This window comes from Tetrao urogallus, assembly GCF_951394365.1.
Source record: "Tetrao urogallus genome assembly, chromosome: 4".
Taxonomy (NCBI): Eukaryota; Metazoa; Chordata; class Aves; order Galliformes; family Phasianidae; genus Tetrao; species Tetrao urogallus.
The window spans coordinates 12,543,402-12,565,590 of NC_136817.1; the positions used below are offsets into that span (position 1 = coordinate 12,543,402).

At 39.6% G+C, this 22,189-nt stretch overlaps 1 protein-coding gene across 2 annotated transcripts in view; it reads right to left on the reverse strand.

Annotated features, from left to right (window-relative positions):
• NR3C2 (nuclear receptor subfamily 3 group C member 2) overlaps positions 1–22,189 on the reverse strand; it is a gene marked incomplete at both ends in the record, with an annotated part of 191,724 nt that overhangs the window by 42,393 nt on the left and 127,142 nt on the right. For both annotated transcript variants that reach the window (XM_079534286.1, XM_079534287.1), the window contains one exon: positions 8,333–8,449. In XM_079534286.1, the coding sequence (XP_079390412.1) occupies positions 8,333–8,449 (117 nt within the window). The remainder of the gene's footprint in view (positions 1–8,332; positions 8,450–22,189) is intronic.

A 22,189-nucleotide genomic window follows, 5' to 3' on the forward strand; every position in this document is an offset into this window, starting at 1 on the left:
GGAAGTAACATTTTCATATTTCTTTGATTTGTAGACAAATAAGCTAACTTATATGCCCTTACCTAGTATTAAACACAGTTTGGAAGAAAACAGACGAGGGGACAAACGTACATCCATTTTCTTGCTCAGACCAGAACCAACTGCATCTACATCACTTCTGACAAATGCTAACCTCAACTAATCTCTAAGATGCCCAGTGATAGACCTCACATCTCCCCCAGATCAACTATTCTAGGTTTCAATTTCCTCACTTCAGTCTTTTTTGCTGTTTACCACTTCTTGCACTGCTGCTCACAGACACAAAAAGCAAATCTCCTCCTCTTCAGAAATGCATCACGTTTTTGAAGATACCTCTATCCTCCAGAACTCCCTTCAGCTCTTACTCCAGTCTTTCTTTGAACTAAGCATTACCAAGCAACATTCAACCTGTCTCCAGTCAGGCTTGTAAGACTGGTAACTACTCTCATTGCTTTACTCTAGGCTCTTCCAAACCAGCCTACAACATTCCTGCAGGCAACTAGTGAGGGTTTTAACAAAAACTGCTGATCAGCACAGGAAGCCTACTATATTTTGTCCAAAGTCGTGTCAGAAATGGCAAGTCAAACCTTCGTATACTGTTACTCAGGTGGAAACTCTCTGAAGCAATAGCTAAGCCAAAGCTAAAAGGACAAGTTCCTCTTGCTTCTACAGCTTTCTGCACTAAAGGGGAAGTGAGTAATGGAAATACAACACCACAGACCACAGAGAGAGGTTTCAGAAGGGCTCTGGTGATAACCAGCAGCTCTGGAAAGAGGAAGGGGAGACATGGGCATACTTCATAGCCTGGACTACTGTTTCACTGTGGGGAACAGTGAAAAGGAAATGGACTCAGAACGCTGTGGAAGGAAACACAGTAATTTGGTGATTCAGGAAAAAACAAAACGTCAAAAGCTGAGCGTAAAGAACTTTGGAAACACTAAGTGATTCTGGCCTGCTATGGCATGATGAGAGAAAGCAATGAACAAAGGTGTAATGGGCCTGCTTGTTTTTGTGCATCTTCATGAGTAAAAAAGCCACCAAAAACCCAGCAACTCACTGCAGGATCTTCGGGAGAGCTGCTTGTTAAATTTACGTGCCCCACAAGGCAGAGAAATGCTGCACAGACATAAAAAGGGAGTAAACTTCAGTCCTGGGGTTGGGAGGCCACATAAGTCATCTACTCTGGGATTGTCCCAGAGGTGAATGATGGAGCCCTAACAACAGATAGAAAAGTTTAAGAGCTCAAGGGCACTACAGATAGGATCCACATAAAAGAGTCAGCCATTGCCTAGCACAAATTTTCAGTTCATAACCAAATCCAAAGCATACAGTATGGTCAGCAAGGGACAGAGCACCCTCTGAGCGCAGACAGCAAGAGCTGCATGCTACTGAAACCAGACAAAACATTGGAGAGCCTGCATGCACAGTGTCGCCACATGATGCTGGGCAGGCTGGGGCACGTAATCCCAGCAGGAGATTTGAAAAGTTGCAACTCCTTTGCAAAGCTGGCAACTCAAGCTGTTGTGCCATGAATGGAAGGATAGAACATCCAGCAGATGAAACGGGGAAGTCTGGAGTTCAGCTGGTCCTTGCCAAAAGCCTGAAAGGCTGTTCCTGGAGAAAAGACAAATGAAGCTGGCAGCTGGACGCGAGTCAGAAGGCAGAGCTGAAACTAGCAAAACTTGAAAAAGCAAAGAACCTGAATTATGAATCTGATTAAGGATCACTGCGTATGAGTCGCGGTGTTTTTGGACTGCTGCAGTGTGCCTTCTTGAGCTGATGTCATATTAGAAACAAAACTGTCAGCAAAACGTGAAGTACAAGGACAGAATTTCAATACCAGTTTTTAACCAATACCCGGGAGATTACTAGTCCTCTTCAAAATTCTGCACTTTCTTCATCATTCCCAAATACTTTCTTAATAGCTTTTTCAAGTGACTGTTCAGATAGTTATTATCTAAACTATTCCTGTGGATGGCTCAGATGAAACGTTAGTGCGTCACAGCAGGAGCACAGCAAGAGCACTGTTTTGTACCATGGATGAGAACAGACACAGAAGTAGGAAAGGTTAATTCCCAAACAAATTAGTTCCTAGAGAAACCGGAAGAAGACAACTGAATTTATTCTGTTCTTATTTTTGTTTAGTAACTTCACCAAGCGCAGAGTGGAGAGGTGATGCGGCCCCGGCACTGCCTTAAGCAGAACTGGCAGTTGGTCAAAATGAAGGATTCCTCTTCTGAGGAGACTCTAACATGGACTCCCTGCAGCAAGTTGGTTTTCCCTATTGATCCATCTCATAAGTACAGCAAAAATTTACAAAACCTAACAAAATTACAGCACAAGGCAAGCACGGTTCCTCCCATGTTCTGCTATTGACTTGGCCTCGATACACCGTATACTGCAAATAAAAGTAGGTGTAAATGGCACGTCATAACTCGATGGATTTGTATCTGACGCAAATGCTTCCTTAAATTCTAACACCTAAAAAAAAAGAATGTTCTCTGAAGCAACACTAATGATATCTGAAACAAGAGTAGGTACCGCAACTAGGCTGTCCAGCTACAATCAAAGCAAAACTGACAGGAGGTTTTGCTTTACTAAAACCACAGACAACTTCATTAAACTGCTGTATATGGTATATTGGTGAAACTTTCAAAGAAGAACTGACACACAAAAAAAAAATTGCCATGTTTCCCTAAAAGGAAAAAGCTACATAATAAACACAAATAAAAATGTAGTTGAAGTTAACTGGCATTTAAAAGTGGTTAAAATGAAATATAAAAGTAAACCATATATGTACCCAAAGTTGCTTTGCAGTTTCTTATGCACATGATGTTTTCCTTTCAAATTTTTGAAATCTTGGTTACTAGTAAATTGCTAGACATTTTTAAATAAAACCTCTGTTTTCTACATCACCAAGAGGCGCTGTATTTTTAAGAGTTTCTTAGTTTTCAGTTTTTTTTTTAATACTTCTGTTCTTTTCCTTTTCCTGATTTCTTTCTTTTTCTTGAGAAGATACAAAACATTACAATACGTACACATAAGCTAAAGTAACCGAAAATAGTACCACAATTTTAAATCATTACTAGTATGAGTTATTAAACAGAAAATGGAAAACTGGGCAAAAAGGTGAAATGCTGTCTCTTAGTACCAATTCATTTAATCTATTTTTCAGATTACTGAAATACTTTAATGTATAAAAAAGGAGATGTGCAAGCACACACAGCATCTTGTGCGTGAAGTGTCTTACATATGTAAATGTATGCAAAATCAAAACTCGCATTTTACAAGCAGCTTCTGCATTCTGAGTGATGAACTATGCAATTTGCAAGGTGAAATCTACTTTATTTCCCTACAATATCTGAAGAGTACTTCAGCAAGCTGCTTCTTAATGTTGTGGGAAAGAACAGCTGATAAGTCTCAGAACTGCTCTATACAGGAGCTGAAGCAGGAAAGGATCACAATCCTACACCCATACGACACATCATATAGCATAAGAGAGACCTTCAGTACTCACACAGCAGCAGGGCAGATGCTTAGTCACAGGAGCAACAACTAACCTGCCAGTGAGATATCGTAGTGGCAGAAGTCCCCTTAAGCCGCCCCAAACCAAACATGTCCTTTATCTAGGATTCAGCACAGAGCACGGCATGCAGCAAGAGTGAGACTTGCAAGGTCTGAGCCACCCTGAGGCAGTGCTGCAAGCGTCCAGCTGCCTAGCTGCATGCAGCTGATGGTGTATGGGGAGCCACACTGAGCACCTGCGTGTGGCTAAGGGTACCAAGTGTGACCCCCCTGCTACTGCCATGCAACGGGTACAACAAAAGAACAGCAGCATGAGTTCGGAGGAGAACGAAAATGTCTCGTGCGGAAGTGAGAGACTCGACAAATCTGATCGCAGCGTATGCTGGAAGAAACTTCACAACTCATGAAGTCATTCTGGTCCATAATTAACTGAAAATTAATTAAGAATCTTCAAAAGAGCATAAACCAAAAATGGGCCAGCATACCTTCATAGTGCAGTTGCTCACTCTGAATCTCTTCCAATAATTAAGTCTAGCATATGGTAATGGAAGTTTTTTGTTATTTTTTTTTTCTTTTTTTATTTCTTTCTTTTAAACACAACAAACAAACTGTGATTCCCCAAAAAGTTGTAGAGTCCTGCTTGCTGAAGGGCTATGTCTGTCTGCAGTGCACAGGCATACTTTGTAGAAACAAGGAGGATGAGTTAATTTGATATTTGGCAACTTGAGCTTTGCAGAAATTACAGGTTGCAGATGCTTCTTGTAAAATCAAAATAAAAATGGAGAAAAGAACATAATTAGGTAAATTAGTTATTGGCTTGATGAATAATTCTCTGAAGTCTGTTAGAGGATGAGAGCAATGAGAACTCTACAATTTTTCAACAAACAAAAGAAGAAGGTAAACAATAAAACTGCAACATTAATTTTGTTGAGCATTCATGAGAAAGTGTAGATGTATTCCTGAATTACAAGCATTTTTGTAAAAGGTGCTTAAAGCGTGGCATGCTGCCACACATCAAAATATATATTTTTTTTTCCCAAGAAAAAATTGTCAGCATTCTGGGAAGTTAAAGATAACTGATCAAAACAAATGAGTACTTTGACACAGCCAATGGAAGAAAGAGCATTTAAAAAATATATATGAAAAAGAACATAATAAAAAAAAAAACCAAACCCAAAACACAAAGAACAGTAGATTAAGCATGGACTGAGCAAAAATGTGTTGTGGGAAGCATGGAAAAATCCTTCTGATCTCCCATTTCCACTACAGAAATCAGTATCTTCACAGTAGCAGTACAAAGACAATCAGAAATGTTCACATTACAAATGCGAGGTCCAGAGGTGCAGCCTCCTCATAGAAAGGGAGGGATTAAAAAAAAAAAAAGTCAACTTCTTTTCCAGCCCCATGGGAGACAGAATCTTGTTATCTACAGCAACATTTCTTCCACATCAACTGTTGTGCCTTCTTTCTTGTTCTTTTCAAGTGAGTGGATAAGTTGTTATAATTAAGTTCAAGTAGAAAAGAAACATCCATACCTTCAGCAACTTGCCCAGTCTTCAGCCCTGAGCCCATCTGCATATCTTGCTATCTTTCCCATGAACTAAACACATAAGCAACTTCAATGCAACTTGGTTTTTGTGTTTATCTTTGCTTCCATGTGGAGGGTGAGAGCTTAAATTACGTCTACAGCATGAAGAGCACAGAACCGTGCAGTGTGACTCAGCTATGAAGAATATTATGCTGCAAGTGGGATTTAAAGTAAAATGCATTTATAAATTAATTTTCCTCCAGCTCTTTACTGCTCACAATGCCTAACAAAACACTTGAGCATTTTGCTTGTAATTCCAAAGTAGAAAAAGGTAGAAGTCTAAAAGTATATACATTTCCATTTTCCTTTTTCACGATGAACTTCATCATCTCAGAAATCCCTGTAACAGGACACAGAAGTTCCCAAAATTAAGTTTGAGACACTACATTGCTCTTCTGAAGATGCCCAATGCAAAGTTTGCTACTGGGAAAGCTTAAAGCCATTAGCTGCTGAGGCTGCTATGGTTTCCTGCAAGACTCGGGACATCTCAAAGACTGAAAGCTCTCTTAGTATAGTTTGGCAGCCACTGGGATCTTCTGAATGGTAAATACAGTCTCCAGGCTGTAGGCACCTTAATTCTCTGTTAGTCTTCCCCACTGTTTCCGAACTGGCCTTTCTCTACTGGATGATGCAAAAGGCACTATACTGTATGCACATCCACAGCTGTTTCCATACTTTATGCTGCAGTGATGGAAAGACTGTTTTATATCTTTCAGTTTCTTTGTGTGGCATAAAGAAATTGAATCAGGAACAAGAATTTCATCAAGAAGGACTTATGGGTCCTGATGAACAAAAAACTGGACACGAGCCACCTCATGCAGCCTGAAAGGCCAGTGGTATCTTGGGCTGCATCAAAAAAAGGCTGGGCAGCAGGGAAAAGTAGGTGATTGTACCCCTCTTCTCTGCCCTTCTGAGGCGCCACCTAGAGTGTTGCATCCAGGCCTGGGGCCTCAGTGCAAGAAGGACATAGAGCTGTTGAACACGTTTAGAAGAGAGCCACAAAGATCATCAAAGGTCAGGAGCACCTCACCTACTAATGAAATGTTGAGGGAGTTGGGACTGTTTAGCTTGGATAAGTGAAGGTTCCAGGGAGACCTCACTGTGATCTTCCCATTCTTGAAAGGAACTTACAAGCAGGAGGGGGGCTGACTTCTTATAAAGGTAGACAGTGATAGGACTAAGGTGAATGGACATAACCAGAAAGAAGGGAGGCTTAGGTTATATGTTAGGAATGAATTCTTCACTCAGAGGGTGGTGAAGCACTGGAAGAGGCTGCCCAGAGAAGCTGTCGATGCCCTATCCCTGTAGGTGTTTCATGCCAGGCTTAAGAGGTTCCTGATCAGCCTGATCTAGTGGTTGGCATTTCTGCTCATGATCTTTCAACACAAGCCATTCTGCGATCTTACTTTTTCTAAGAGAGGAAAATCACCAGAACAGCTCAACTGCATGCCTCCGCAAATGCATTGTAGATGTAGGCTCTGCCTTCTAGGTCATTAAACAAAGATCACTATTTGCAAGCAAATTCCAGAAGGTTACCCAAGAAGACTTTTCAGTGCATTCCATAAGTACAGTACTCTGCTGAGTGGAAACAGGAATCCTAGCTAAGCTAACTCCCAATCTTGTTGGGTTTTTTTTTTGTAGATGACTTTGTGTGAACACAGTTTGAAGCACATCAGGAAAAGTCAGAGATGAACTAGACACAAATCACAAGTTCCTACAAAAGATTATCAAGAAGGATGGTAGTCCTATACTTTGCCAGAATATGACACACATATGCTTGTCAAAGAAGGCATGCTTGAAGAAGATGTGCACTGTGCAGGATGAAGCAATAGAAAAGCCCATGAACTGCATGAGTACTGCAGCAAAATTTTTAGCAATCCAGAAATCTAGGCTACCCGCTCCACATACATTTTCAGACTCCTAGGAGCTCCTTTCTTTGAAGAAAAGAAGCTGCTGCTACCAGTGAGCCCCTGATTCATCAAACAAAACTGATGGTCTGCTTCCCTTGCTAGATTCGACAGAGTAGACCAAAATCAGGGGAGATGCCAGCTCCCAGTATACCATGATTTGTTCCTGTTTTCTTCAGGGAAAGAGAAACAAGGAGCGTAGGAGTTAATGCAGCCTGTCAAATTGCAAGATGTGAAAAAGGTCCTAATGCAGGAAAAAAAGTGAGGTCACTCTCCCAGAAAAGTGAGGAATGTTTTCCTTGAGCATTCTGCCAGGTGGTTGGGCAGAAAAGGATGGGGAGATAGAAAATGTATCAGGCAGCAGACAGGAGCCTGGAGTTTGCACAGATCTTATTAACGACAAGCAGCTAAATGTGTCCATAGAACTAAACTACCAGGAGAAGGAGTCCAGGTAGATAAAAAAAACAAATTGAGATAGAGGAAATAATTTGTAGGAAGCATGTGACCATGTTACCATTTTCTGGAACAGTGAAAACATTTTAAGGAAAGAGTCACTCCCTGCATCAGGGAAAGGACCTGTAGCAGTAACAAAAGCCCCAGTCGTAGACACTATGATAAACCCGAGAGCTGGGGAGAAGAAGTGATTTATAATACAATTTGCTCAGGGAGATGACTCGTAACATGATACTTACTGAAGCACAGCCAGAATTATGTAGATGTTGTAATTGAAGAATTAAAACAATGAAAAAGCTATTAAAGTTGTGTTAAAATACAGTTTTTAAAATATTTTGATAATTATTAAGAAAAGTTTTTGCCTTTTTGTTATGAGTATATAACAGAGTATCATCATCAAAATAACTGCATATACGTACAGCTGCAGAAATAAATCAATATAAATGTTAAATAAGCAACAACAAAAAAGCTAAGAGATTTCACTGTGTGTACATTTGCTTTTCATCATGGCATAGAAACATTTTTCAGTAGTCTACAGAATGCTTATCACAAAAAAATTATGCAAGCTTTGAAGCCTTAACGCTTTTACCTATATGAGAATCCAGGAAAATTACTGTCATCATAAAACACCCACTTTTCTTTTTTCTGAGCCATAAAATACATATCTCCAAAAGCTGATTTAGAATGACAATAGAGTTTATTAGCTATTAAGTGCTTCTTCAGGATAATTCCACCTTAAACTTTTGAGATTGTGCAGCTGCCAGAACTATAAAAAGGCTGCACATTTCCAATATTTTTGCCTAATCAAATTAAGAGACCAAACTATTAATATTCTACTTACCTCCTAGATTCATTCCAGCTTGCAGACATTTCTGTAATCGACAGGCTGGGCAGTTCTTCCTCCGAATCTTATCAATTATGCAGTCATTCCTTCCCGCACACAGATAATTATGCTGTCCTGAATGAACCAAAACCAAAATGCATTATTAGACTATGTATTTAAATAATTCCAATTTCTTTTCCTCTCATTTTGCAGTCATTTTGGGTTTTTACTAATGCAAAAATTCCCAATCCCATTCTTCAACCTTCCCAATAACCTTGGTAATTTGCCTTGCCTAACAGGCCTTACTAGGAGCTTTTCTTCTTTTTAATTTAGGAAAACAGGACTTCACCTGCTTTTGTTGGGCTTTTTTTCCCCCTTCTTTTTGTCCAGGCCACAAATGATTGATATGAGATTTTTTTCAAATATCCTTACATGCACAGGTATCACAAATCAGCCAAACAACTCTTAGTGTTGGTACAAAACCAAGGGCTATAGTCTCAATGCTAAAGAAGCTCATAACCTAACGCAGGAATGAAAAGTAGAGGTAAAGTTTCTAAACATATTCCATTTTCTTTAAACAGCTCAATGAGTAGTTGATTTCTGATTTAATACCTTTCATACTGCAGAATTCTGAAGGTTTATCAAAGCAAGCTTAAATCCTAACAGGTTACTTCAATTCTGTAAAGCCCCCAGAAGCACTCATAAAGAGACAGCAGGTATACAACACACAACATTTAGAAGAAAGGAAATACATGGGCAAGAAGGAAAATAGGCTGGCATTTAATAAACTTGAAGATTCAAGTTCTTCTTTGTAGGAAGTATGTAGGTAGAGCCATTGGATGCAGTTTGTCAGACAAGGGCACTACCACGTGGACTTCTCAAATAAGGTGCTTGAACTGGGTGTGGGAGAAAGGAAGCCTCAAGGGGTTCAGCATGACAGAGAATGGAAAAGATTTCTTGAGCTGCCTGAATCCAGGAGTGGCTGCCAGGATCTAGAGTGGCCACAACCAGTTTGTAGGAGATAGGGCAAAAAGCCATACAAAGGATTTCCAAAGGAAGGACAAAAGGAAAGGACACAGCTCACAGAAGCACAATGCCACAGGGTTTGCCAGCATCCAAAATTTGAGAAAATGGTGCAGTGTAAAATACAACAGTGTGCTGCAGCTTTACATAGATGGCACTGTAAGAACTACCAAGCCTCAGGGAGAGGCACTTAAGAAGAAAGCAAGAAACTCGGTACTCTGTAAACTAAATGCAAGTTACAATGCTGTCTGAAACAAAAGAGAAAGGAAAAAAAAAAATTAGGACTGCAACTGCAATAACACCAACTGACAGCTAAGCAGAGAGACTCCTGAGCTGACTGCCAATGAAGGAGATGAGACACAAAGAAAACCAATAACTGGACAATCAACATTAGTGTTGATACCAAAAACTGGAGCAAGCGATAGACGCTGGGAGGGTAAGAAACACCTGGCAAGGCCCAAAAACGGAGCCATGATTTGATGTTTAGGCAGCTGGAGAGTGCAATGGGAGCAAAAGTACAGGCTTAAGAAGGGGACAGAGCTGCAGCAGAACAAGAGGTCTAAGATATTCTGCCAAGATATTTTTCACAATGCACAAATGCCTCCTCAGGAAAAGTCAAAGAGAATATTCATGAGACACAGGAGACCTGGCTTCTATTTTGAGCTCTTCCAGAAGTTTGCCTTAAATCTTTAGATAAGTCATTCTGTATCTCCATATCTGACTTTCTTTCACCCTCAGCCAATGTTATCCATTCAGATGTAGAACTGAAGTTTGGGCTGTTTCTTGCATCGGCACTGAGCATGTTGCACGACTGCTTAGATCCTATTTGAGTAAGCAGCGTGTTACTGCTACATCACAAAGATACTGTCATCTAGTTATTGCTGTGGAGGTCTAATCACTAAGCAGAGTGGCAAATGACAGTTTTTATTGAGGGATTTTACATACCATCGTGACCCTGCAGAGTAAGAACAGAAGTTGAGCAAGAGAATTTGTGAAGTTCATAAAGTTATGCCAGACAAGGTCAAGATGAACAATATCATCGTGACAACAACGTGATCTTCAATAAGGCCTTATATAAACAATAAGAAGATTAAATTCTCAGCTAATCACAGAAGGAAATCACATAATTTATCACATAATGTTAAATGTATAGAGTGATCTGTACAAAAACCAGATTCATCTCTTGTGCATGTACTTAATTCCTTTTTGCATTTTTGCTCTGTATTGAACAATCTAAAGAAACAGCAGCATGGAAGTGAAATTGAAGTGGAAAACAGCAGTGTTTAAAAAATGACGTACTGACTGGAGATGGTTTATATGCCTTTACAAACATTGGTATCTGGACTTTTATGCCTTTTTTGTGGAGAGAAGGGAAGAATTGGTATTTTCTGCAGTGAATCCAAGTACGATTGTTCAGTGCTCATACAATGTCCTTTGTACATCACAGTACTGCAATACCATTTTTAGTCTTTCACAGGCGGGTGCAGGCTATTAATAAAAGTCAGCTTTAATGCTGTGAAATGAACCCCATTGCAGAATATCCCTGAAAGCAGTTTGTTCTATGAAACTGTACACGTGTTAAGTCAATATTTTTCAGTACCGCTTTCAGAAGCAAATGACTTTAATAGAAAGAGGCTAACATTTATGTACTCCAGAATAATTACTTGGGCCACATTTGTAAATAATGTAGAAACTTTTCTTTTTTATTCAATCACTGTCAAACAGTGACTCCATAAGAAATTCTCCTACTGCAGCAGAGTACTTCCATGTCACCCCTCAAATGGTTTAGGTAGCTTGAAATTATTACTTTATAGCCTATCATAGAATCACAGAACTGCTCAGGTTAGAAAAGACTTTAAAGATCATTGAATCCAACCACAACCTAACCATACTACCCTAACAACTCTTCACTAGATCACATCCCTAAGCACCGCATCCAAACAGTTTTTAAACAGATCCAGGGATGGTGACTCAACCACCTCCCTGGGAAGCCTATTCCAGTGCTTAACAACCCTTTCCGTAAAGAAGTAAAGAACAATCAAATAAGGAAAGCATAACTTAGTAAAGGTTCATCATTTTTTCAAACGTGCATCTCCGAATACTAACATATGGTACAAAATCTGTAAGCAGTTCCAGTAAGCAAGGGAAAAGTTTTCCATTTAGCAAATGTCTTCTGTAAATCAAAGAGACTGTCAAGTTTTTCTTTCTTAAAATAAATAAATAAATAAATCAAATAACCACGGCCATCTTAAAACTTACATTAATTAAAATAACTGGAAAACTTAACAGAAGAAATCAGCACTTGGGTAGATTTTCTATATATACTGTAGCTATCAAAGAAGAAATGTTCAGTTGCAAATCTGCTGTATCATCTATTACGAGACAAATGACACATTTGAAATAAAATTGATTTTGTAGAATAAGTTAGTAATGCAAAGACTCCTATAATGAATCAGACTCTTCCATTAGTGTAGCATGATCCTCACTCATGCCCCTGAAAAAATTCAAAATCAACCCAAAAACCTATACATCTGAAACTGATGTGACTCTCAGCACCTCTGGGGCTCTTCAGATCTCAATGAGGTGATGGAGATCACTCTGCAAGGAGGCTTGCAGTGGCTAGACCTCTAACATTTTCAAGAATATCTGTGCTTAGCTTAACCCAGTTTTTATCCAGTTTAATCACCTGCAAGTGGGCTGGAAAACGACAAAGTGGATATCAGATACTCATCTCATATGTGCTAATGCATTAAGATGAAAGTAATTTTTATATATGCCCTTATATAGTGCATTTATACAAGGTAATTCCTGTTCCATCTATAATAGAGAATAACAAAGGATGCCGGGAAAGTTTTCTGCTCAAAATAAATAATTAATACATACTACAATGCTACATACTAAGAGGCTATAAAACTCTGTCATAGCTACGGCTGAGCTAAAAGAATATTTGAGTTTGCACTTTTCATGCATCACAAAATGACACAAACTAAAGCATGCACAAAAATACTTAATAAGGGAGAGAACTGAAAAACGGTTAAAAACTCTTTAATCCTCTAACTTTATGAGATTATGAAATAAAACAAAACGGATGCGCTCATAAAATCTTTCTTCTTATTTTCTTGAGCAAGCAAAGTTCAGCAGGAAAAGCGGGAAGGAAAAAAAGCATTTCTTATCTGGCCAATGAATTACTGCCCAAATAAGGTTGCAGCAGAAATCTGCAGCATCAGTTGTGCCATTCCCCATTCCAAAACTCCAGCACGACTGCCCGACCAGCCCCAGAGCCTGACACGCTCAGCCGTGCTCGTGTCCATGGGCCTTGTCAAGTCAAGGCACTCAAGTCTGCAGTAGGAAGGAGTCTAGATACTTCTTGCCAGTTATATTTCTGCTACTGCCTAAGGCAAAAGTAGAAAATTACAGAACTCTGTGAAATATTCCACATTCTCTCTCCATTGTATTTTATTTTTACATTTTTTTTTGTAAAGTCTAAGTCAGGAGCTCGTTTGTTGAAGAAGCGATTACTATGATCAAGTGTCAAACATTGTAAAAAAAAAAAAAAAAAAAAAAAAAAAAAAAAGAAAAGGAGAGGAAAGAAAGATGAAAGAAAACAGTGCTGGAAGAGGATCCAAAGCCTGTTTAATTCAGGGCCATTCATGGAAGCAAGATAAGGCTAGCTTTATAATTCAGGCAGATTTTTTTTTCCATCCATCTAAACTTGCCAACAAACCTTCTGAGGAAAGGTTTCCTGCAGCTTCCCTACACAGCACTTGATCAGGCCAGTGCCTGGCTACACTTTAGGGTGTAATTTTTTTCCCTTCACATTTTACACGATGAGGAATATTTTGCAACAGAAAGAGATTTTAGCACTCCCCACAAGATACACGGTGTAATAGTCTGCCACCTTCCTTACAACAATCTTATGCTTATCGAAAAATGCATGTTCCACATCTCTTTGCTAGACTAAACAAATTCAGTTCTCTCAATCTTCCCTCACAGGTCATGTTTCCTAAATCTGTCACCATTTCTCTTATTCTTCCCTGCTTTCTTTCGTACATGCAGTACCCAAAACAGGACACATTTTTCTTGCTGAGTTCCACCGCTGCTAAGCACAATGAAATGGTTACTTCCCGCACCTTGCACACAGCACTCTGCTAACACAATCCTGAACCCAATCTGTCTTCTGGCAATTGCCTGGCATTGTTGACTCATGCTTGTGGTGCTCTGCTCTGTGCTTTCCTGCAGCCCCACTGTGTGCTTCTGGAGCTGGAGCTGGCACTCCCTGTCCCCAAATGGGGCCACACAGCCATGCAAGCATCCCCTTGGGCAAGGTGAGGGAAAAGTCCGCAAAGTCTCACCGGCACAGCCTCTGAGCCAGCAGTGAACTCTAGGGTCCAAAACAAAGACATGATTGAGAAAGCCTCGCAAAAGGAGAGGAAAGTGAGAAAACAAGAGCTGCAGCTAAGGAGCAAATAAAGCACAACAAGCTTTAAAAAAAACCTCAACTTTTAAAATAGCATCTCACTGGAGCATATCAAAATGCATGTGAAATTCACAAACTTTCCTTCCCTCTGCAAAAAGAGAATTAATATGTTAACTCATCAAACTGTAGGAGGAGCTGCCTGCTCCTACAGACAATAACCCAGACAAGCCTCCATGGATGCTGGAGGGGCCAGCATTCACCCGCAGCCTTGCTGGCTGGAGCTGCATGCCAGTGCTCTGACCCCTTCAGAGTCCCTAGGCAAGCAGCAGGGCCTGCTTCTCCCCACATTCCCCACGTGGGAAGTGCATCACCACGACAACAGTGATGCACATCAAAGTCCCATGGCTGAGTGCTGACCAGCACCTGCTGAGTAGGTGCAGGGATGTTGTTACCTGTCCTTAGCACAAGGGAAGGGAGGAGAAAAAAAATCTGGGTTTTATGGCTCTACACCACAACCTTTATAGAATCAGGGGACCTACTTCTTGTTCAGTTCTGACCCTCTCCTCCACCCACCAGCTCCCTGATGGCACAAGAATGGGCCACTGCAGCCACTGCCAGGGGCTGCAGTTTTCCCCTACTGCAGGAAACACAAGTAAAACCTGCTGCAGAAGATCAGAAGGAGGAAGAGATGCCTCTCACCTCAGCCAGAGTTGTCCACAGTACACAGAACTCTGGGCTGGGATTTCTTCTTGCTACTGTAGCCCTAATGAAGGGGGCTGCCTCCTACAACACATTCTGCTCACCCTTCTGTACTTCCTGAGGTACATGACAGACTCCTTTCACTCAGTTCTGGGACCCTCACATATTTTATGAAACTGATGTTACCACCATAAGCCTCATATTAATACAAATTAATTAATTTGTATTAATACAAATTAACTTTAATTAATGTTAATTAATACAAATAATTAATACAAATAATTAATTAATACAAATAAACATTTTCTATCTTTTTATAGACCAGAATATAAATAGAACTATTGCTAAAACAATCATTTCCCACACGCAAAAAAAGGATTTTCTATTTCACAGAAGTTATGTTGCACCTTCAGGAAACAAACTGTATGTAATATCTAAGGATTTTATTTCACAATCTGACATACAAACTCTCAAATCAGCATGTTCAGTAAGAGAAGATGAATCTCTTTCAAAATCTCAGTTTTCACAGAGCCTCTATTCCTTGCAATTAAAAAAAAAAAAAAAAGCCAAACACTTGCTAGTCAACAGAAATCAGAACTGCATTCTCATTTAAAAGGTCCATTTGTTACACAGTTGAGGGGTTGGTTTTGGTTTTTTTTTTTGTTTGTTTCTTTTTTTTTTTAGCAGTTGACAACTGCCCAGCAACAGCAGCCTATGTTTGCAGTCACTATTTTAGGCTGCATCACATGTCAATTACATAACCTTGTTTTACTGCTCTTGAACTGGTTCGAACAACCTGGGAAGCAGATCAGGGCCGTCGCTCCTGAGCTGCAGGCCTGGAGCAAATGCAGCCCCCTCCCCACTGCAGCCATGGCACTGCCCTGGTGCTAGCTGGTCTGCAGTGCAGGGACACACTGCCCATTAACCAGCCCACCCCAACCATCATAAACTAACAAGGCTGGGTCATTATCCTTTATGAGTAATGTGGAATCAGCTTACAAATGCCACAAATGAGGTGCAGAGCTCAGATATGAATATTGCCTCTTCGTTTTATACAGCAAACACTCTGTTTGTATTTTAGATAATCAATCTAAGGGTTTGAAAAACGTGGTCCCACTTTCACATCATCTCCTCTGCCACTCCACAGCCCTACTCACCTGGCCCTACCAATCCCAGACCACAGGATTTCCAGCTGCAGGTAAAGGTCCTGTCTGCCAAGCACTCAAGACAATATTCATCTAGTATTATAATTATTACAGAGAGTGCCTATTACATAGATATAGCCTAATCTTTCTCTGAAGCAAGAATTTCTAGGCTTTCTTCCATTAAAGACTTAGTTTGTTCTAATGTTTGGAAAACTATTCTCCATATTTAGGGTATTTCTGGCTTGCTTCTCATCCTTGAACACCTCCAGCTAGTTCCAGATCCCAAGGCATCGTTTGATTTCTTTTGTATTTTACATTAATGGATCAACTCATCTAATCTCATCAGGCACTTTTATACCTCTTTCCAAGGTTGCAACTCATTCTGTATACCCAAACAAAGCACTATAACACCAGCTGGGATGTGGATAAAAGCACAGTCTCAACAGCATTGTTCTCTGTAGGGTCTACAGAGCCCAGCTAGGGTTCTTAACACAGCATAGGCACACCACTTGTGTCATGCTCTAATAGTGAAAACCGCCTACGAACTTCCACAACACAGTATTTTTCCAAAATTTCCACAAGCATTAGATTTTGTGTTTAACTGTTATGTCTCATTAACGCATCATATGTGCTACCAACTGAAATACATGCTAGTAATTCTTCCCAGATATCCCAGAGAAAGAGCTACAGTTTGTTCTTAGATGGGGATTGCATTACGATCGAACACTCTGTGTGCATGAACTACTACGTTTCCTCCCAAAAACTGAAGTTTGAATGTAGAGATGAAGTACCAGTGCCTCCACCACTGGTGACTGCGCATTTAAAGCCAATTCCCTTTCTTTCTGAAAGCGGAGCAGGGAGTGCTGCGTCCCCTCTAGCTCTTATACAGCATCACATTTGCCTACTGTTAATAACTACATACAAATGCCTACTTTAAATCTCTTTGCTCAGGATTAGCCATCAGCGAATAGCTAATGCAACAGCTCAGGAAATACAATACGTGAAAGTTTTCACACTACCATATGACTGCTCTCACTGTACACATCAAAGAGCGCAGATCGCAGTCATCTACCCACTTCAGTATAGCCACAGCCTGATGCTGGAAACCTGCTTTCAACATGGGCTGAGACCAGGTTAATAAAAACAACTGGTGCAGTCTGGTGATCCTGGCAAAGGATATGAGAAGATAAAAAAATTGTTCTCACTCACTATTTTAAGCAGAATGAAAGGGCACCAATGAGAGGGATCAAGGAGAGAGGAAATTTGGCAAGGGAGCATGGGATGTAGCCTAAAAGAGGCCACTGTGCTCTACAGTAGAAACCATCCAGCAGGGATGAAACCAATTAAGAACAGTGAGACAAGGAAGCAAGAAAATATACATAAATATTTAATATTTGAGACATGTGCCTTTTTTTCCATCATGCTCCAAACATGCTGCACAATTCTGAAAAGCTTCTCAAAGACTACCTGGGGGATCCAGCTGTCCTATTACCCAGGGCACTGAACCACCAGTACAAGATACACCCCAAACTGGAACCATCCCTGGTGCTTCAGCTGCAGTGTCCCACTTTCATCTCCACAAGAGGCAGAACTTGCACCAAGCAAACAGTTGGTCAGGGAGGGCAGCTGGGGCCTCCTGAAGCTTGGAGCAGCTAACAAAGCTCTTGGTTCAGTATGCTGGAAGTTTAAATCTAGCCTTGACTATGTGGTAGTTCTCATGTAGTCAAAGGAATGTTGAATCATACTAAATTGCACAGAAAAGGAAGAGGAGAAAATACATTTCTGTGGACAAGGATCTGATTTTTGCAAAGCATTTCAGATTCAGTGAAATCACACTGAATTGGAAATATGGTTAGGATGAAAACCAAAGAAAAACATCTACAAACACCTAAATAATCTGTTAGAGAGCTAAATGATTTTTTCTGTTTTGAAGTCAGTTTTCTGCTCAATTGTTTATGATTTTAGCTTACATTGAACACAGTAAGACTGAGAGTCAGAATTAGAGCTCTGAATGATACTGTGATATCTAATGTTTTACAGCATTTTCTTCTGCAGCAACTTCCAAATTTTTCTTTTTGGTTTAAATTTAAAATGCAGACCAATTTTGAAGTCTATGAGTTCTGTTATCTACAGAGCAGTATGCACGACAGATTTACAAGAGATCATGTTGCATGCATGATGCTTGCTTCTGCTTTCCCATGCTAAAAATCTGATAAGGCATTCTTAACATAGCACAAAATGTAAAGCACTTTACTGGAAAATTTCAATATACAAGACATATTCCAAAAGGACTGCAAATACTTGCTGCGTTATGCTTAGTTGAAAATATTTGTGATATAAGCATATATATGGCAGAAGCTTGTTAGACAAATGGAGAGTCTACTTCAAACTACTTAGCCTGCTCTGCCATCCAGCTGATACACTCAGGCATGTGTCCAACCATGGTCATAGTTATCATTTGAAACAGGCAAACTAAGAAAGAAATTGTATTCCTGCAGGAAGGAGGGGAAATCAAGGTACAGTGTTAATACTGGGTTTGTCAATTCCATTTTGTAATTTCCAGTGCTAAGCAGACACTCAGTATGATTCACGGTGTTTTTGTAAGGTACAGAAAAACAGATATCTTGTTTTGCACAGTAGAACTTTTGTCCAACTCTTAATGTCAATAAAATTACTGGTAACTTTTTATTTATTTCATTAGTGACTCTTTGTTTTTTGTTTTTTTTCCAAATAATTTGAACTTCAAGCCTGTATGTTCTTGCACATTCAGCAGATTATAAATTTTATTCTGTGTGAATGACACGTTATCTTCAAAGCATATTTTCCTCTTCCCTTTTTCATTTCTCTCTTACAGTTTACTACAGCTCAGATTGAAAATATGCTAAACCCATAAAACTGAATATTATTAGGAATAATGGCATCAATTTAAAATCATGGTTGGCACATACGTTGACATATTTTCTTCTGGAATTCTGGTCACTAGTAACTTTTTTTTTGAAGGATGCAAAAAATACAATCACAACAGAAGCTTTTAGCAGAATCTCAAGATCCTGCTGAAGTGAACTTAGTCCATTTTTCATTTCTGAAATAAGCAAATGTGTATCTGTATAGGTTCTTCATTTATCTATGCATGTATTTATTACAACCAGGAACCTCAGCTCAGTGTTCTTCCAGGTAAATCTGAACAAACAATCGGAAGGAAGAAGATGAGGGAACATCACAAGATCTCTCGATTTTAATAAGATTCCCAAACACACTGGCTGTTAAAATACTGTAATACAGTAGGTTAAAAGGATATTACACTGATCACAATACCTGTTTTAATCTCAACATACATGACTACGTCTCTGCAAGCCCCTCCTGAAAACACTGCAGGATTTCTGTGGTACTGTACTGGACGGCCATGAGTCCAATGCCTCCTTCCCCTGAATTTAGGTCAAGCTTGCCGAGCAGCCTTGTCTATAGTCATCATTCACAACTCCTGAAAAGCAGCTTCTGAATGGAGCATGGCAATCCTCCATGCCCCTGGAAACTGCTGCTTCACCCTCTGCTTATTCATCCCAATGCAAGAGGCTGAACAAGAATAATTCACCAGCAAACAAACAGACAAAGCTTTGCTTAGCAGTTAACCCAAACTTCAGCACAGCTGCCTTCATCTTGCTGGTGATGTCCTCAGTCTCATTCAGCCAGGCATGCTGGATTTCAGCCCCTCAGCCAGGGCAACCAGAGACATTTCACTCAGGAATCATCCCAGGACTTAAACAGCTCACACCACAGATAGCTCAATTCTTATGCTGTGTCATTTTCAGTGCCTACAAAGTCATCGTTGGGTGTTAATGAAAAAAGTTATCTATTAAAGCATACCAAATTTTTCAGACAAATTGCATACCTCTTAGCACAGGACTTAAAAAGGGATCATGCCTTTCCCACACTGTAAGAAAATTGATATTTAGCTAAAAACAAGTACAGCATTTCAGCCTGAAAGACAGTGGCCACCGAAAACAAAACTGACAAAAGAGACCTAGAATAACCAGAGAAGAGTCATCCCAGGGCATAATTACAGCATCACCAAGGCATAAACTGAATTATTTCATTCTACTTTCAAAGATCATTCTGCCTAATTGACATAATTACTGTTGCGAAATTTGTTTTGCTTAGTAAAAACTGAAGACCAATTATGATTTAATTTATATCCAAGAATTCACCCCTGAATTAGGGTAGCTGCTCCTTCATAGTATATATTCTCATTCCTTGCATTCATATTCAAGAAAAATAACATAAAAAACTCCTCAGTATATTCACATTTAACCTCACACAGAACATGTTTAAACGCAGATTTCTTCAGTCCTAATTCAATTTCCATAATTAAAATTCTGGGAGTACTGAGCAGATTGAATTAATTTTAGTTTCTTGTAAGCAGATATTTAATAAAAACTCACGTGAACCAAAATGCCATTGCTTACAAGAAGAGTATGAATGGCATGAACATCCTCTGGGTTAATCTTAATGAAATACAGCAATTTTCTTATTACAATGAGATAAAGGTTCGATTTTGCTAAAATCAAATCTCTTTTCAGCAATAACCGTATTATCAAGCCCATAAGTGAGGCCAACAGAGCAAATGGACGATATAGGGTGGTGGTCACTTAATACAAAGCCTGTGTGCAGGCTTTTCTCAGTTTCACTTTTCTGACAATGTATTTTTATATGTACTAAGTGGTAGATTTCACTACTGGCATCAAAACAAAAGCATTTGTTGAATCTTTAAAAAATGATAATAACTGAAGGCAAAACTCCACCTGTCCAGAGCATGCATTAAAAGTAAAGGTGATAAAATTTGAATTTAAAACAAAATTGGAAGTTTTGAAAAGGTCACTATCATCAAAAATCTGATCTACTTTCTACTCATGTGAGATTTCAGTATAATGTAGTCCACCCCAATTTCTAGTTCCAAGAGCACAGTCCAGTCCTCTGCTTTTTCTAGCACATCCTGAGTTTCCTAGCTCCAATTTGCCATCTTTGGAAGTAACTGTGAAACTGACAAAAAGCAGTGCAGGCAGTCTTCCTGAAATGAGGAGGTATGCTTGCGTCTGAAAACACACAAAGATGGAAATAAAAAATTAAAAGCAGATGCTCTTTATATACCAAAAGGTTTTTCCACTTTGATAAGTGGAATAATTAAGTATGGCACCATGTTTCATACAACGTATTTATCCTGTCTTGTTTATTTTCACTCCAAAGCAGCGCAATGATTTCAAATTTGGAGCACAGACAAAAGTCACAGGCAGAAATAATTAAGGAATTACATTGAGAGATTGGTCACTGTCAGGTTTTGGGGTTTCCCAAGAGGAAAACTGACTTTTGGCCTGACTTTTAACTCAGAAGACTGAGTCAAAGCAGTTCTAATAAAAGATCAAGTACAGAAGTGAACTAGTTTTTGAAACGGAATAGATGCCAAAAAAAAGATAACTTGAGGATGACTTAACCCTGCCATGACTACCCTTCTAAGTCTGGAGAAATTGGTAGAGAAAACTTCTCTTCACCAAATGTTACCAGGGAACACTCATTTTTCCAGAAAGCATCTACGCCTTGGTCTTGATTCCATCTCACAAGGTACATAACTCAACAAACATGGTGAGAGAATAAAACTGGTATTGTCTTAGAAGCATGGGAAGCATGAGTTCAAGGAAGACACAGGAAAGTGTATGCTCCTATACAGTGGAGCATGTTGGCAATGTTTAGGAGAGCCCGTAACTAGCTGATGCCTCCACTGCAGTTCTTCAGCCACAGAAAGAGGTGCACCATCAGCCCCATGGCTTTCTTGGACTGCTTGAAGGTCCATGCTTTCTTCCATGTTAAGAGCTTTTGGTAATGCAGAGCTGAAATTATCCCAAGAACACAAAATCATTTGTAAAAGTAAAATACAAGCTTAAGGCCCTGAAGGATAGGAATGACAGCACTTAATCTCTAATTTGCTCAAGTCTAACTGTCTGCACAAAGAAAAAGGGGAGACAGTGCCACAAGTTTAAAAAAATCTGCTATTTCTCTGCAGGAAAAAAAACAGTGCTGGTTGGCAATTCCCTCTGCACACAGCACCTTCTTTCTGCTCCTAGAAACACTGGCACCCCGTTCCTTCCAAGGTAATAATCCCCGAAGATGTTGAGCCAGCCAGCAGATCGGGAATGCTTACTTTAGAGGGTGATATACACAGATATAGAAATACTGTTGGCAATGCAAACAGTCGTGCAAAAAATGTATTTTATTTATTCACCAATGAACAACGCCCCGTTGATTTTATGCCCTGCATTTCTCATCCACTATACCCTAATTCCTCACCTGAAAAAAAAATTTATATATTAAGCAAGAAATTGAAAATCCAGTTAATTGTTATTACTTGGCAAGATTTACTTGATGTGAAGACTCTATATCAGGTCTGCCATTAGAAATTTCTGCCGCCAGTTCCTCCTGAGGATAAGACACCACCAAATGCTAATAGTTCATCATGCTGAGAAGATATTCTGTGGAGTATCAGAGGGACTAGTGCATATTTTGATCTCTTCACTGCAAGTAGGATGAAAGGAGGAGGAATTA